The sequence below is a fragment of the Copidosoma floridanum genome, unplaced genomic scaffold (assembly GCF_036245765.1).
Source record: "Copidosoma floridanum isolate Cflo_tuat_1 unplaced genomic scaffold, Cflo_Japanese_pri ptg000004l, whole genome shotgun sequence".
Taxonomy (NCBI): Eukaryota; Metazoa; Arthropoda; class Insecta; order Hymenoptera; family Encyrtidae; genus Copidosoma; species Copidosoma floridanum.
In genome coordinates, this window is record NW_028321881.1 from 21,865,423 (window position 1) to 21,883,053 (window position 17,631).

At 36.2% G+C, this 17,631-nt stretch overlaps 1 protein-coding gene across 9 annotated transcripts in view; it reads left to right on the forward strand.

Annotated features, from left to right (window-relative positions):
• Positions 1–17,631, forward strand: part of kuz (zinc-dependent metalloprotease kuz) — a 539,267-nt gene that overhangs the window by 408,794 nt on the left and 112,842 nt on the right. For 6 of the 9 annotated variants that reach the window (XM_089597587.1, XM_089597563.1, XM_089597572.1 and 3 more), the window contains one exon: positions 88–220. The exons of the other annotated variants lie outside the window; for them this stretch is intronic. In XM_089597587.1, the coding sequence (XP_089453713.1) occupies positions 88–220 (133 nt within the window). The remainder of the gene's footprint in view (positions 1–87; positions 221–17,631) is intronic. 9 annotated transcript variants of the gene reach the window in all.

Below are 17,631 nucleotides of genomic sequence, written 5' to 3' on the forward strand. Positions count from 1 at the left end.
AAAACGGCAATTTATTGCAAGCTTTAAATAATTTAAACGTTCTTGTATGTATCACATTAAAAGTATGGGTATTTACATAATTTTTAGCGACATCCATACACAAATAGAGGAGATGGTGGGGCTCGAAGTATTCCATCAAGACCCGGCCATGTGTTAAACGAATCTCAGGGTCTGTCGCACAGCCATTGTGAAGGACGAGGATCGCAATACTTTTCGAAAGGTTAATTTTTATTGACAATAAATACATTTTATATTACTGGTTTTTTAAGATGCTGAAACTTTTTTGCATGATAGTTTTTTTTTTGTAAATATATTGTATACACAACTTTCTTCGCATTTTTTGCATGTTACAAAAATGTCGGCCACAAATAGAAAATTATTTTCTTATTCGGTCTGCAATGTTAATAGTCTTAATAACATCAGCACATGATTATTTCTCATAACCTGCTTTTTATATGACTGAAAATTTGAGTCATTAATATACTATAACTAAATAATGAACTATCATTGAAGTGTATCATTATAAATGCTTAAAAATTTATTTACATAAATGTATAAAATTTCAACTATCTATTAATAAGTAACTTTTCTGCATTCAATGTGAATTTATCTCTGACATATGTTACTTCATAATAGTGATATCAATAATTGTATATCAAATATTAATATATTTAGAATATTCATTGGAAATAGCTGAATATTTTCTATAAACCTTTTAATATTCCATATACTTGACTGTGGCTACCTCGTGTACAATTTCATCGTTGAATATTGGTTGTTATTGTAACGCTTAAAACAAACCTTTTTCACCTAGTGCCAGTCAGTCGTAATTCACTCCAATACGTCAGAGTCACCGTGTATTTATGACAGCAATCTTTATATGAAGGGGGAGGAAGAGCCTGGATCCACGCATACATGCGTGTACATTAAGATGCAAGCCTTAAATCAAATACAATACAATGACCTTACGTTTTAATATACTTACGACATAGCAAGGCATTTATGTATTTGACCTTAAGCTTGTATTTAGTACTAGTATTTTATTTCTTTCGTTATTGTGAGGGTGCAAGTCAGTATTATATTAAAAGTGCTATAGAAAAAGTAATATGTTCCAAAAAACGAAACCAAACTTGACTGTTTTTCGATTTTGATTTCAAAACTTTGAAAGGCTAACGATTCAATTTAAAGAATACAATTCATCGCCATTGTATAAGTGCTTACGAAATGTCTTACAAAAATTATTTTTTATTTTATAGCCATTCTGACTAACTGTGTATGTAACGGCTCTTCATTGTTGTGTAACTCTGCATGTAAATGCTATTGTCGTTGGCATATTTAAAAATCTCCTTAAATTTTTTGAATATCGCACATAAGAAATTATTTTCCAAGAAGTGTGAGCCACGTAAGTAAGGGCCTGGTCTTAAACTCCTGATCATATGTAGTTAAGTCCCTGAGCTAAAAAAACCGAAACCTAAATCACTGTGCTACAGTTGCCACTTATACGATTTTAAAAGATATCAACTGATAATATCAAACTTACATAACCTGATATTGTTGATAAGCAAATTTATAGGGATATCCTAACTCTCTTAACTTTTTACAAAAACACTATGTTTATACATATATTTGAAACGTGTAAAATGAGTTAAATATTGTTAATGTTAAAAAGTACTCAGTGAAGACAAAGTCTGTACGAGATAGGTGTGGTGTCCAATAGTAGTTCCAAGAAATTCATACTAAACGCTGTTACGCAATGTTAATAGTACTTAAGTGTACATTAAGTTAATTTGTACAAATAGTTTTGAATGATGTCGAATTATTTATCTTTTTTGAAAACAACACAGTTTAAAGATTTTTAATCTATAATTCTATTTTTTTTTTTTTTTTTTTATGTGTAATTATTATACACCCAAGTTAGATTTTCCACTTGGGAAATGAAAATTTTCAAAGCATCACCGTTTTTTTGTCACGCTGCGTATACAGATTTATTTATAAGCTATACAGGATCGTGTGGCATGAGCACATCCAACAACGCACGAACGTAAAAGTGAATGATCCAATGATCATGATTGAGCGATCGTGCAAGCAAATGAAAGAAGGGCATAGAGAGGATTGTGTTGTTATATTACCAAAAACAAGTAATTTTGTTCGTATACCCAAGTCTGAATATTATGCATGAAGTAATTAAAAATCACAACTTAGTTGCACAGCATGACTGTGGTATTACTATACAAATGTACTATCAGTAGTGTTGGTTACTGTATCAGCTTGCGATAACGCACTTTTGACATACTTTAAACGTAGTTTTTAACACCAACAAAGATTATCTTTAACTTATTTATATTCATACAACTTTCAAATTCATTTACTGATGCGATACTCACAAATTCATCTATTAAAACTGTAATGTCTTACTGTATATTCCACTTTTAGTATAGCCTTCACACTAATTAAGGGACCAGATTGTCAGTTATCGTTATGACATGAAGCGCTGCATGTCATGCATCTAGAAAATAGAACCATGAATTTTAAGCACGATGTTGCCATATAAATGCTCGTTTATAAGTTAATGTACTCTTGTTAACATGTAAACGTGAAATAATTGACTGAAAGTAATAATTGTAAGCGTATGTAACCATGGACTACTATAGTTACAGTCATGACGCATCTGTTAAAAAGACAAAAAAATAGTTTTCATGTGGTTAGCTGTTGTAGGGTTCAAAAAAATTAAACATATCTTAATTCCATATTTTGGATTACCTTGTAAAAGCTTAGCTTGAAGAAATGTGGATTTGAGTATTTTGAGATATGTACGTCTTATTTTCATTGCTCTTACTACTTTCTGGACCATATTTTTTTTTTAAACTGTAGTATATAAAGGAAGGGGCTAAATAAAACTAAAATACGTAAGGTAGAGTGAGAAAAATAATTTTTTTTCTTTTTTAAACTTTAGTATGCGAATCTGAAGTAAATAGTAGCACGGTGGCCGAAGCTTTCTCTGCTTCTCAAAGTTACTTTGTAGCCCTCTCGTGCTACTGGATTCCACATAAATGATTAAGATTCCATTTTTTAGCTAACACTGTTTTATGTTATAAATTTTCATGCATACTAAATGAATCACCTTATGTCTCATTTGTGCAGCTATTTTGATATCTTGATATCTTTGAATACCTAAATTCGATCTTGCGGATTTTTGCGCACCTTTGATTTTGTAAGCTTACTTTGTATCACTGTTTTTACAATAATGTTTGAGAACATATACAGTTGAGTGGGAACAGAATTTTTGGAAAATTCGCGCAGAATTTCGTGCAGTGATCGATGGTAAAGTGGTCAAAGCAATCAGAAGATAAAGGGGCTTCATGGGAGTTTAGAAACGATCAGTAGATCCTAGAGTAAGGTGTGAACAGTTTCACGACTTTTGTTGGTGAATTTTTCGACGATTAAAGCGTAATTGAAAGTTATCTTTGTTAATTTTTTCAGCTCCCATTAACTAGATCGTTTTTGACTTCGAGACTACTTAAGTTATTAATTTTGAAGCGTATATTACTGCGCTTGGCTCTTGTACCGACTTTTAGTACTAAGGGTAATTGTATTTTTTATGTGTCCTGCATTTTAGATATATGTTTGCTTGGGTTTGGAGTTGTTGGGTTATTGAGTTATTGGTACACTACATGTGCGAGTGTGTTCGCAATACTTTTGGTGCCTTGATCGAGTTTCTGTGCCCTACCTAAATTCATACTCATAATACCTTTCTTCTCTGAGAAGTTTAGAGCAGAAAGGTGAGCTCCTACTATTGTTTTTGTGTAGATCGTCGAGAGTTCTTATTACATGAGTCGAGTAGATTGTGTAAAGTTAATTGAGCGTGAATTTAGAAGTATTTTGATATTAATTAGCTATCCGTTTTTGGATGAATGAATCATTATTAGAGACTAGTATGATGCATAAATGTAAAGTCAATCCTTACTTTTGGTTGTAATTAGTATCTAATGTTTAAAACACACGTTAGTAACGTAAAAAAATTTTAGTGTTAATCTTTTGTTGTGATCTTAAAAAAAGTATCCAGTCCATTGGCCTATTTACTTCCAAGAAATCTAAGTTACGATTGCTATTAAAGCAGTTGATGCTCATGTCAACACTGGTGGAGCCATTATTCGTCGATACATTTTGCTTTCCTGCGATGCATAGTAATACTTGAACAAAAGTTTTAGTTGTACAATCTTATGATATCCTTCTAATTGCTGGTATTATTTTGTAGTGATGATAACACAAAACAGATGTTTGATACGTGATGTATGATTTTTTGCAATTCGCTATTAATAATACGATATTATTAGTCTCATTATCGTAATTAATTTACATTAAATGCTTATTTTTCCAGTTGTAAGAAAAGTATTTAAAGCTAGTGTGGACGTTACTACCTCAGATCCACTGTTTCACGTATGAAATTTAATATCATTTATTTATCAGTCACTGTAATTGCTGATCTACTCATTGCAGACATGGCTCACAAGGACATAAATAAAGTGGACCGTTGCAAAAGATTTTAATTTTATATGCATTTCAAAAGATTGTATAAAATTATGCAACGATTATTCAAGAAAATGTGTTGCATTAGTAGTTATTGGGACACAGTAGAGCGTTACAACAAATCCCACCACCGAGAGTGCTAAAAGTCTCCAAACGGACCACTATGCCGCTGTTTACTTACCAGGAAGTGGGAATACTACCGTTTTCTTTCTTCTCCAATGCCTAAGATTGTCTGAATCCTGAATAAAGAAGTGGTACGATGGATAGGGAGAGTATGGAGAATTTTGTTAATCAGGGTATGACATGCGAAATCTTAAAGTAGTGGTAGTAGGAGAGAGGTGGAGAGATAGAGAGAGCGAGAAACGTGGTGCAACATTTTAAATATTCTATTACGTACTAGGTATGTCTAATTACTGTCTAAAGAAGGACTATAATAAGCAATGCGTTTGATCACTCACTTTACACTTATCGTTTTGTTAAATGTTTTTTCGTACATAACCAACCAGTTTTTATTTTACATCACTTATTTTTTCACTAACGTTACTTTTATTTATACACTTTTGTGCCACTGTTTTAAACGCTGATAATTTCAAAAATAATTTGGAATACTCATTATTAAAAAATCTGCGAAACGGTACACTATCATTTGTCTCATTAAATTAAGTGAATTATTATTGATACTTTTATGTTTACATGCACAGTCAACTACCATTTAACGGGTTAATTCACTATTACTATAAAGATTTATCTTATCAGTGTCACTATGTATTAGAATTACTGTGTCACTACCATACTTGACTTCACGGATAGGCTTTTCTTTGAAAGGCAGGCGAAAAAACTATTTCTTAGTCGTTTTTACATATTTTCTGTACTCTAAAATTTTAGTTTAATAAATGATAGTGCACACCTATCACAACAATGTACATTACTTAATGAAAATTAGATAGTGTTATGAAATATATATTATTTTTTTTATTAAACAATGAATTATAACTATCTAGTTATTGTGACCAAAATAAATCACTGCGCGCATTGGCACGCAATTATTTTGCGCCCTTTACAATGTTTTTCGGGAGAGCTATTGTAAATTAACAAGTTTGAAATCTCTCGCCCAGAAAATTTGTAAGCACATAAGGTCGTACACAATGCGCCAGAAGGATTTTCAAAAAATTAGATCGGGCTGTAGCTCGCCCGCTCTTTTGATTACAACAACATCACCATTTTTAATATTCTCAGCTTCTGAACGTTCCGTCTGCTACGGAAACATAATGTAAACTGACTTGATAGTACACATCGTACGTATGAGTGATACGATTCAGTTTCATAGCCAGCACAATTTATTTGCGAGACACAGACATACTTTTTTTTATATCGTATACTGCTTGCTTTGTCTCTATGTATATCTTTCTTTCGTTGGATAAAATGACGACAGGTAACATGTAAAAATAAACATACGAGTACTCCTGCGTACGTATAATTCCCTCTGTGAAAATGAACCTTGAAACTCCAGGAAAAGAGTCTCCACGGTGAAGGTAATAATCATACGGTAAAAATTTTAAAAGAATTGTTATTAGTTTGTTAAGTTTTTTATATCAAAATGGATAGTACCATTAAATTTCCTCTTTAATACGACGCGTGTGGCATACAATTTTTTCGTCAAATTCATCACTACACAGTATTTAACTGTGAGGTATAAAATTCAAAACTTGCAAAAACTGCATTTTTCTTTCAATTTAAATTGTGTCATACAAGATTCTTAAATTAAAACAGTCTGTCCAAGGCTTTAGAAATATAAAGTTTCATACGTGCGTGCGTTCGTGCGTGCGTGTGTGCGTGCGTGCGTGCGTGCGTGCTCATGACTGTCAAATGCATACTGTGCAAGTATTCCTGGATAAAAGTAACAAAAGAATTTTTACGTGGTGGTAGACAAATCTATCATGTAAGACATTTTATTGCCCGAATAAAATACAAAAACTTGCAAAAGTCGTTGTTTTTCTTTTAATAAGTATCGTATAATGAAGAATGCGCTCCAGTAGTCTATAGTTACATACACGCGCTTGTGCGCCTATACGAAACGCAGTGTTCAAACTGTCATGCAAGATTTTTCGTGAGATTATTTGTGTCAAGTAAGAAATCTGGTTTTTTTCTTTTTTATTGAATACATCGTTGAATTTATAAAATCTTAAATCAAATATAAGTGGATATGTCATTTTTCATGCAGGTGTTCTATAAACAAGATACTCTGTGAGCTCCTAGTCAACAGTATTTTCTTTCTCTCTGAACACCAATTGTTGTGGAGAGACTAACCTAATGGTAGTTTACGTCAACCGCAGGTGCATCACAGGTTCCTTGGGCTGCAAAATAGCCCTGGAGACGATGGCACTTATCTGACGAAAATCACCATTATTAGTGTGATTAAGGGTTACATATTGCGAATGTTTACGGACTGCACAATTGTACGATGCACGGAAATAAGTGTAGTCGCGATTTAGAGTTATTATCGGTGCATGTACAAGTAAAAATGGTTGTTTTCGTCAGATAAGTGACATCGTCTGTGGGGCTATTTTGTGGCTTACGGGACATAATGTAGCCACTGAGCGATAGCACTTATGTTGCGAATTGTACTTCTCCTACCAAGGGTACACCAGCCTTTCAAAAACGCCCAAGGTAGGAAATGCACTTTTTGTTCAGTTGTGTAAGCAGTCAAATAAAAAGTCGACAGTAAGGGCCTCATGAAAAGAAGATTTGATACAATGTTACTGCAAGTTCTCATTTTCACCCGTATAAATCGTTTTAAATGATTTTTTAAATTTAAGTGCTTGTTACCGCGCTTAGACGTATGCACAACGATACATCTGTAGATGAGCTAATAATGCAACGCATCAGTAAATCTATGAGAGAAGAAGGTGTTAAAGTATTCAGTGTATTTAATATAAATAAAATGATCGTAGATCCAGTTAATTTTTGGTAGAAGAACAAAAACTGTCGACGAGCAATGTCCACAAAACTGTATACGAAGACGTCAGAGTTGATGGTAATTAACAAAAATGACTGATATTTTTCATCTAACAATCATATTTGAAATAATTTCTACGTATTTGACGGATGGAGGCCACTGCAGTTCTGTGGGAGTGGAGAACCTGAGCGATGAGGCCCTCTTTACCCACTGGCACCTGGTTTTGGTCAAGCTGGGGAGTCCCGCTAATAAATATGAAACAACCCAGTCGGATATCCGGAAGGGTGTAGTGGAAGCTCTAACAACAGCACAGGGCCTAAAAAACAGGTTGGAACGAGTTGCGGCTGAGGAACTGTGGTCAGACGGCCCCCCCTCTTTTTTCGATCCCTTCAGGGGAGAAGAAGAGGAAGGGGCACGGGATTCTCCGAGCCCCACGAACCCGGTGCAACCGCCGAAAAAAAGGAAGGGATGAGCGGAGTCCAGTCCGGAAGACACAGAAACGGACCCCGCCCACAAATGAAGGAAACCGGGACGGTCATCCTCTCGACCAAGAGGAGTGAAAGACCGTTCCAAAAAAAAGAAGAGAAAAAAAAAGAGGAGAGGTCTGACCTGAGCAAGAATTCGAGAAAGACCTCACTTCCTGGAGGTGCTGAAAAAAGGCGCCCAAGGGCCAGGCCAGAGGCAATCCTTGTGAAGCTGGCTGAAAGCAGGAAGTACGCCAAAGTCCTGACCCAAATGAAAAGGGTAAGCCTGGACGAGCTTGGGGTGAAAGTGGCGTCAGTCAGGGAGATGAGGGCGGGGGGAGTCCTCGTCGAACTGCGAGCTGCCAATGCTGAGCACCGCGATGCGTTCGTAGCCGCATTGAAAGTTGCGGTGGCGGGTGCTAGTGGGGTTAGGACTCTCGTCCCGAGTCTCGTCTGGGAAATTAGGAACGTGGATCCTACGGTGACCAAGGAGGACGTCGAGGCGGCAGTAAAAGGCCAATTTGACACACCTGCTTCCTCCAAATTGGTCGTACGGCTTTCGCCTGGAACAATAAGAGGAAATAGAATGGCCTACGTGGAGGCCTCTGCGTCCGCGGCGCTAGTTCTGGATGAACTGGACCATTTGCGGCTGGGTTAGGTAAACTGCAGGATGCAGCCAAACCCAAAGTTGAGCGCTACTTCAGATGCCTGGGCTTGGGCGACATTGCCAGACAATGTGGCGGACCCGACAGGACTGGGACTTGCTGGAGGTGTGGCGAAAGGGACCACGTAGCACGCAGCTGCTCTAAAAAAGAAGTGAGCTACCTAGGAGTGTTGATCGATTCATGGCTCACCTTCTAGGAGCATTTTAGGAGAGCAGCCGACAAAGCTGCTAGGGTTTCCTGGGCTCTTTCACAGTTAATGCTGAACGTTGGGGGTCCGCAAGAAGCCAAAAGACGGCTTCTTGCGTCGGTCTCTCACTAGATCCTGCTGTACGGCGTGAAGGTGTGGGTGGACGCGCTTGCGAGAAGGGATATCCGGGAGCGCCTCAACTCGGTGCAGCTTATCGGATCGCTAAGGATTGCTTGCGCCTACCGCACAGTATCTTCCGCTGCTGCTATGATGATAGCACAATTCTCGTTGTGTTGCTTGGGCTGGAGCGGCGAAGGAAGTTACTGGGCTCCAGCGACTAAAGTGATTGCGACATGCGGGGAAAAACGTTGACGACGTGGCAACAGGAGTGGAGTCAGTCTGATGTGGGTAGGTGGACCCACTGGTTGATACCGCACCTGTGGCCATGAGTGGAAAGAGGACACGAAGAGATAAATTACTATTTCACCCAGTTTCTCTCCGGGCATGGTCAGTTTAATGCCTATCTCCATCGCATGACGGCGATATTATCACCCAGATGCACTTACTGCCCTACGTTGGATGATACCGTCGAAAATACGTTTTTCGTGTGTGAGAGATGGTACCGTGAGCGCCAGCAGTTGATAGACAGGCTTGGCGTGGAACCCACCCCCGAAATCATCATCTCTGAGATGCTTTGCACCAAAGAGAGATGGAGGGCAGTGGATGGCTTCGTCGGGACTGTCATTCGGCGTTAGAAAGAAGAGGAAAGAGCTGCCGTGCAAGAAGCGGGGGGCCCTGAGTAGGGCGCCAGAGGTGATATAGGCATGAAGGTAAGAAAGCAGCCTACAAAAAAGCGCTAGACAAAGGTGCCAGTCCTCAGGGACCCTGAGTCCTTTTCAGGACTCGAGAGGATTGGCATCTCTAGCAACTGGTGGCGAGCTTGCTCGCTAATGTTGTGAAATACAATGCTCTCCCTGGTGGCTCCACCCTGAAGTAATGCTAACGCGGTTCCGGGGTGGATTAAAAGCCTCGTGGCATGGGGGGGGGGTTAGTGGGTATGGTTGGTCTAATAAAAAAAATCCACCGAGTCCTTCACTACCGCTGTCCCTGCGGTGTGCCTCAATGCATTTCCCCTCCCTCCACAAAAAAAAAAAAAAAAAAAAAAAAGGAGTAGCAGTAGCAGTAGCAGTAGCACCATTAGCCGTAGCGATACCCGTGCGTTACATTAAATCAAGTATTAATATTACTTGCATTGATTTCTATAAACGTCTCAATAGATTCTTATTTATAGTACGATGGAAGAGAACTTTCCCTCTTTATTTTTGAGTCTGAAGTTGTTGAACGTTATTGTAGCTTAAACTATCAAGGAAGAGAGATGCGTATGCGTTTGTCAAAATCACACCAAAACGTCAATGAGTTTACCTCTGTCCTAAGGAAAAAGACCGGTAAGTACAGTCAAAGTAAATCTTAGAAAATAGCAAAAAAATTAAATTATAATAAAGTGACAATAAAACTAATTTTTAATGGGAAAAACCTATAATACGGTGATCAAGCAATGATTAATTCAACGTTTAGAAGAAAAAATTTGATTTTTAGATGAAAACCCCAAAAACTGCAGTTGTCATTTTTTATTTTGCATACTTAACAATTTTATAGACCATTTAATATAGATACGGTCTTTTTGCTTGTAAATATATCGAATACTTGTCAGACTTATCCCTTAAATCATTCAGTCCCATAGTCTTCATCAAGACCTTTCAAGAATTTGCTTTTTTTACATCAGTCTTCAAAATTATGAATACTTTTTTTTTTGGAAATTGATTTTTCTACTTGAAAGTAAAAGTTATCGACAGACATAAATGTATGATTTGAATTTAAAAAAAAAAATTGTTTGGAATTCTATTTCGTCAGAGCTTATGAGATGACGTAGAAAAAAATTAATCCTCTAATTTTTGTTTTGTGCTGAACAGTTGTCAAGCCGCAATTATATAAACTATTTATCTCTTTTAATCAAAAAAATATGATAGAAATCGCTTACAATGTTCTCCGGTCCTCTTTTACTAATTTGGTTGAATTACTTTATGCCTTATTCATTTCATTTATTTGATAGATCAAAGATATTATTAGTGCCTACCAATTCTAAATAAGCAGATTTGGATTCATCGTGGTTTGCCTATTTTATAAAGAATTTAAATTTTAAACTAACAATTTTGTAATGCAGACGTTAGGTGATCTGTGATCTATTAGGGTTGAGGCTTAGGAAATAGTAACACCTAAAGTTTTTTTTCTTTAAAGCTGGCTTAATTCATCAACAATTCCCTGACCATTTGTGTCAAAAAGGATTTTTATGTGGTTACATAGGAAAAATGTTGCACTTTACGTCAGGCGTATATGATGGAGCACCCCTTAAAATGTATGACATCTTTGTAATACAAGTACAAAAGTAGTATGGATGCAATGTGCTAGTCCGCATTATATTTTTTTAGTAAAAAATTAAACAAAAATCTTGAAAAAAAAGTTTTTTTGGTGACACTACCGTATTATGTCAAAGTGCTAGTAAATCTAGAAAATTTTTATTTTTTAAATCCAATATACCTGAAGTTTGAGACAGTTTAATAGAAAAAAAAATAGTAGTATTAAAAAGTTGGAGAAATTTTTTAAAATTTTATGTATTTATTTTTGTCAATGGCTCTAAATGATGAAATTCTGAAAAAAATGCCATGTCAAGCGTAGTGAGTCATTCAAGTTTGGTGCTGTGAGTCATAAAACCTCACCTGCTGAACAAGTCAGCAGCGATTTCAGCAGCGCTGCCACCTACAGCAGTAGTAGTTACTTCAGCAGCAGCAGCGATAGCAGCATCGCCACCACCAATAGCAGCAGAAACGCTATCACCAATATGAGCAGCACCGACAACTGCAGGGTCATTACCAACAGCAGCAGCGATCGCAGTAGTGCCACCACCAACAGTAGTGGCAGTGCCTTTAGCAGCAATGGTAGGACCACCATCATCAGCAGCAGTGATTGCAACAGTGCTACCACCAACAGCAGTAGCAGTGCTTTCAGCAGCAGCAGTCGTGCCAGCACAAACAGCAGCAGCTGCAGCGCTACCGCCAACAGTAGCAGTGATAGCAGCAGCACCACTAGCAATAGCAGCAGCAGCAGCAGCAGTGCCACTATGAACACTAGCAGTAATAGCAGTAGCGTAATCACTAACGATAACAGCAACAGCAATGCCATCACCACTACCACCTTGACCTTGTACTCCGTATGATTCAACCTCAATCAGAGAATGTGAACTAAAGATAACAGCTCTCGTAGATATACCTTTGTCATGTGGAGGCCCTTTTCGCTATGAGCCTGTCATTTGGGGCTGCTTGTCACTTTAACCTATATTCTTCTGAGAATGTAAAAAACTTTTCACGACGGTGGCCGCCTAAACTATTTTGTTTGATAAGATTCAACACAGAAAATTACTGACAATTAGGCAGCACCGTAGTAACGCATATCAAATAATACGGTAGTTAATGCAACAACCATCATCTCGACCACTACTTCCATCAACACCAACTCTGACAGCGATGATGTATCAGTACAGAAAAACACCATTCTACCAATACTAACACCATCATAGCTCACCACGGCACTTACACACACACTCATGCAATTACTAAAACCATCGCAGACAATATTAATACCGCGATTGTAAATGCTTTGTGATGTTCTATATGATTAGCAACGAAAAATGTTTTAAAATGAATCAACCTTATTCATAACAAAATGCGATGAAAGAGGAAGTGAATGAAAAAGAAGAGAAAAAAAGAAAACAAGTTTCCATTCAAATTCTGAAACAGAAGTGGGTTGTTCAAATTCGTCCTTAGCTTTAACATAAAAGGTTGAAAATAGGACAAGAGTCAAAGAAAAGAAGCTGCAAAAAAAAAAAAAGAATTGGAAGCTGGAATCAAAAAGGAGCGTATGAAAAAAGAAAGAATCCAAAAACAGTTAAATAAATCAATAATGATATTCAAAAATGTATAGATTAAAATTGATCGTCACTTTTCTATAGTATTGTTTGACCTTTAGTATAAGTTGCTGACATTGTGTGATGTCAATAAGTTGTATGATAAATGCTTATATTGACTCATGTATGACAAAAAATACCAATAAATTTTCTTATACTCTAGTTATGACATTTTTAGTGCTTAGAAACTTATTTAGTTTAGCTGATGGCAAGTACTTAGATCAAACATTCTTGTTCTCCTCGATAAAAAGGGCTATTTTTTAATGTTACACGAACCTCACAGTGTTTCACTATTATGCCAAACTCTTTTCTGAATTACAAAAAGGTGGACGTTAAGGTGCAGTTCTAATTGGCTGTTCCTTGTTTAGGCCATTTTACCGTATATATGTTCAGTAAGCAATAATAATTGTGTACAGAAAAATTTATGAAAAAAAAAAAATCTATGTGCATTGAAATAGCTTGAAGAAGGTAGTCACGCTGTACCTAACCCACTACATCCTATATTATCCAATTATATTCTTGATCCCCCTCCCTGTACATCTAATACAATTGTATTAAAGAGTTATACCACCCCACTTTTTTATTACTCTTGTTCTAGGTTAAAAAAAAAAAAAAAAAAAATTACATTTAGGAGAAATACAATTTTTTTAATTATAAATTACAGTGTTCGATTAGCAAGTCAGACTAAGTTTTTCTCATAAAAAGGTAAGACTATCAAAAAGACTTATAATTTATTTAATATTACGTCGTTGATACCTATTTTTCTTAAATCTACTTTTTCATGATTTTCAACGTAGATTTTGTTTGACTTAGTATAACTAACAAAATTGTTCACATTTGTCAAACATTTTTTACTTTACTTTGATTTTATGCTTTCGACAAGTGACCCAATGTATTTAACACGGATAATGAGGATGCTATTGATGATTGGTGCTAATCTTCGAGAGCATAGAGTCGATCGTCAATGCACTCGTACACTTGTATTAAACCTTTAAATGTTCTCAACTGTAACACCACGATTACCGATGTTATCTTCATCTTTCTTTTTTATATGGTGGTAGTTTAGTATGTAGAAAACGGTACAGGTTCCCGTCTTTCTCTGCTGCATTAGCTTCGTGTGGTAGTTCATAGTTCTTCTTGAGAGACACAGCACGATTTTCGTGAGCATTGATGAAACGAACTATATGTTGAGATAAGGTACAACATGCTTATCTTACCAAATCTGTACTGCTAAATATAAGCATTTCTCAAGTACGCTATTATGGGCTCTAAATTGATCATCAGTGCATCCAATCTTTGAAATACAGGGTGATGTATCTTGAGCTACCACCTTCTAACTAAACGACAGGTTTGTAGACGTTCATCGATGTAAATCTCGTAGGATCCAAGCTTATTAGACGTATCGATGCTTAAGACCACAGGTGCTCAGTTTTAGATGCGTAATCCATGGCATGCATGCCGACTAAATCAGCATGTGTCTCTCAATAGCTTGCATAACCATACGTGTATTCATTATGATTAGGCATTAAAATAATTTTTCTATCCTTTACTTTCATTGGAAGAGATAGTAACGGCGCTTATTTCTTTTTCAAGATCACTCTCAGTATGACTATTAGATGTATTAATATTACCCCTAACGATTACATCACTATCGAAGAATCTACCCAAACTTCTTTTCTTTTTTTTAATGTTAGAGCTTAAAAAAAACATTCCGCATCTGCACCAGTAGAGTTACTCGCTAAGGAGCGAAGCCACAATTTTATTTGATAAACTCTACTTAGTGCTCAAAAATATTTATTAAGTATGCTCTTTTGTATCTTGTGAGCATTACACACTAATATTTTTGAAGATCATGCTATTTTAAAAATGTGAAACGACGGTGCTTTGTTCTTTTCGATATTGATCAAGCTATGCCCTAGCGTAGATTCCAAACAAGTAGCTTTACTTTGGCCATAAGTGTAAATTTGGAAAAACTTTTTAGCGAATATGAGCAAATGCTTGTATATTTGCCTGATTAAACATTCACTTTCGTACCAGCGAATTTTATGGACATTCGCCGACCAACGATCAAAGACTGTCGTGACGCGTCATAAAAACTTTCATGTGTAACGTAGTCTGTGTATACATCTATTTTTTATTCATAAACTTGCCCCAGAGCTCATATGGAGCGTACGTAGTGTCTGATGTCGACTACCAAACTGATCTGCACTCAGTACTGGGATTCGTTTATGTTAGCCTTATCCAACCTTTTCTCTAATTACCGAGACATTGTTACATTCAGCGTGGATGCTGCATTTCTCAGTGTTAGAAAAGGTTGGGTTGAAGCCAACTTCGATGCTTACACTACGTGAGCGCACGAGACTCTAATATGTAGTATAGTGAGCGAACAAATCTGGTTACAGCAAGAAAATGAGTAGGCACTGTTATGACTGTAAGCAGAAACTCGGTATAGGCTTTGTAAGAATTGGAGTAATCAGTTTATGATACTAACTCCTTTTTTTTCTTTCTTTTTTTATGTGCCAACTCTACTACTAGTGAACTTTAATGGATTTTAAATTTTGCAAAGCGAGCGTACAGAACGTAATAAGCTTTCAAATCATAGCTTTGTAATTGTAAATTGCTGTAACGTTTAAAACCCTTAGTATTCAGTCTGCATCAAGTTCACATAGAGCTCCTTAACGTATTTATGATCACTTGTCACTGCTATCATCATTAATATCTATACTTTCAGAGTTCACTTCGTCAATACCGACTTATGCTATGCTTTGTCCTAACTGCTTGCTTTTAAACCCTAAATCCTTATACATATCGTAAAAGTCTTCGCTGTCGACCAAAGCCTTTTTATTCTCTTATGTTAAGTCACCTGATTAGTAGCTGGTTAACCACTGTTGAAGTAAAAATGTCTTGTGGTAGACCCCAAAGATTTTTTTTCCTCTAAAAGTGTTTCTAGTAGTGCGTTATGTATTCCATTAAACACACAAATTCTTTTCAAGCTTGTTAAAAAAAGGAGTGCTAAATTTTTTTTGAATTTCTGTTACTTTTTAACTCAAACCAAGGGGATAAATTTAACTTTATCTAAGCTAGCATACTGCTGATAAATGACAAAAAAACAAGATAAGAACAAAATAATCGGATCCACTGATATTTATCACGTACACAGAGAGAGGTGAAAGCATATTTAGCTACTCTCAAGCACCTTATAGTTTTTATCATATGCTGCAAATAATTAAATTTAAAGTAGTAATAATACTGTCAAATTGTTTGACTCAGTAGAGGTCAGAGAGAAAAAGAGTACGTCAGTAGGGGAGCTTCCACACTACATCATTAAGTACAGTACGTGTATCGTGTAATTAAAGCTTGCTTCACAAAGAGCTGTAGCAGTAGAGATTTGAAGAGGGAACCTTACGCTAGAAGATTTTTTTTTCACCAGCGCTGATATATATATATATATATACACTACACTACGCTAATATATTTTATACCTTAATAATAAAAGAGAAAAAGAATCATGAGGCTGATAAGTTAGTATACAGCCAACGCATGTGTAGATCAAAATATTTGCTCATACTTATGTCTGATCATCTTTTTTTATTCTTATAAGCATTAAGAAAGACAACAAAGTTTTATGAAAGCCTAGAAAGGTAGTTTAAATGTAAGTAGACTAGCGATGGTTTGTCAACTTCATGATGCAGTGGATCCGGAAAAAGAGAGGGGAGTAAGAGCCATCCTGACGTCAGAGTTCCGGCTATAGTATAGTATACTATAACCCAACCATCCTAGATGAGGCAACTGCCTAGTAGATCTCGTGCACTGACACGAGAAGAAGATATAGTTGACAGAGGCCATTCTGACATGAGAGCTTTGGCTGAGTTACACCCCTGCGTGCATGACTGTACACGGTCAGTCATGATTCTACACAAACCACCAGATAATTTGTACACAATTTTTCTTTCCTACTTAGCTCGTAGCATAAAGTTTTGTTCTTACGTATGAATAAGAGACGCTAAAACATGCTCTTATTGTCAGATACAACATAGTACATTAACTCAGTAAGCGCAAAAAACCAACTTGAACGCCTGAAGGGTACGGTAGTTGTTACGTCTATAACAACGACAGACACACACACACACACACACACACACGCATATATATATATATATATATATATATATATATATATATATATATATATATATATATATATATATATATATGTATGTATATATATATACGCGCTGGCTCGCTTTTAGTCGTGAATAATCCGTTCGGTCCAAACCGAGAAATTTGGCCTGCGCGCGGGCATGTCCATAGCAAGCCGCGCGCTTATTGGTTTCTTTTATACGGAACTACATGAAGCGGACTTAAAGACGCTACGTGTCGGTTACCACTTGTAAACACCATAATAGATTCTACAAATCAATGTGTGCTCTTTATTGTGCTAGACGCATGAAACATTTTTTTTGTTACATTGAATGAAAAGATGTCACTAGCTCTGATAAAGAGAAGTTTTAAAAACTGTTTGTATTTAATTATTTTCTCAGTTTCACCAATATAGCATAAGTAGTAGAATCAACGATGCTTGTGAAAGAGGAAAGACATAGAGATAATAATTTGTAACTTTAATATTCAAAATGTATGGATATTTAGTAAAATACATCATATATTTTATTATTAGTATCCTTGACTTCCATATTGCTAATAGATACTTTATTCCAAAAAAATTTTAGTGGTTTCATTGTGAGGGAACGTTCTTGGACATTACATAATTACGTCACCTTGCTGTTTTAATGATTGACCGCTAGATATAATTAAGT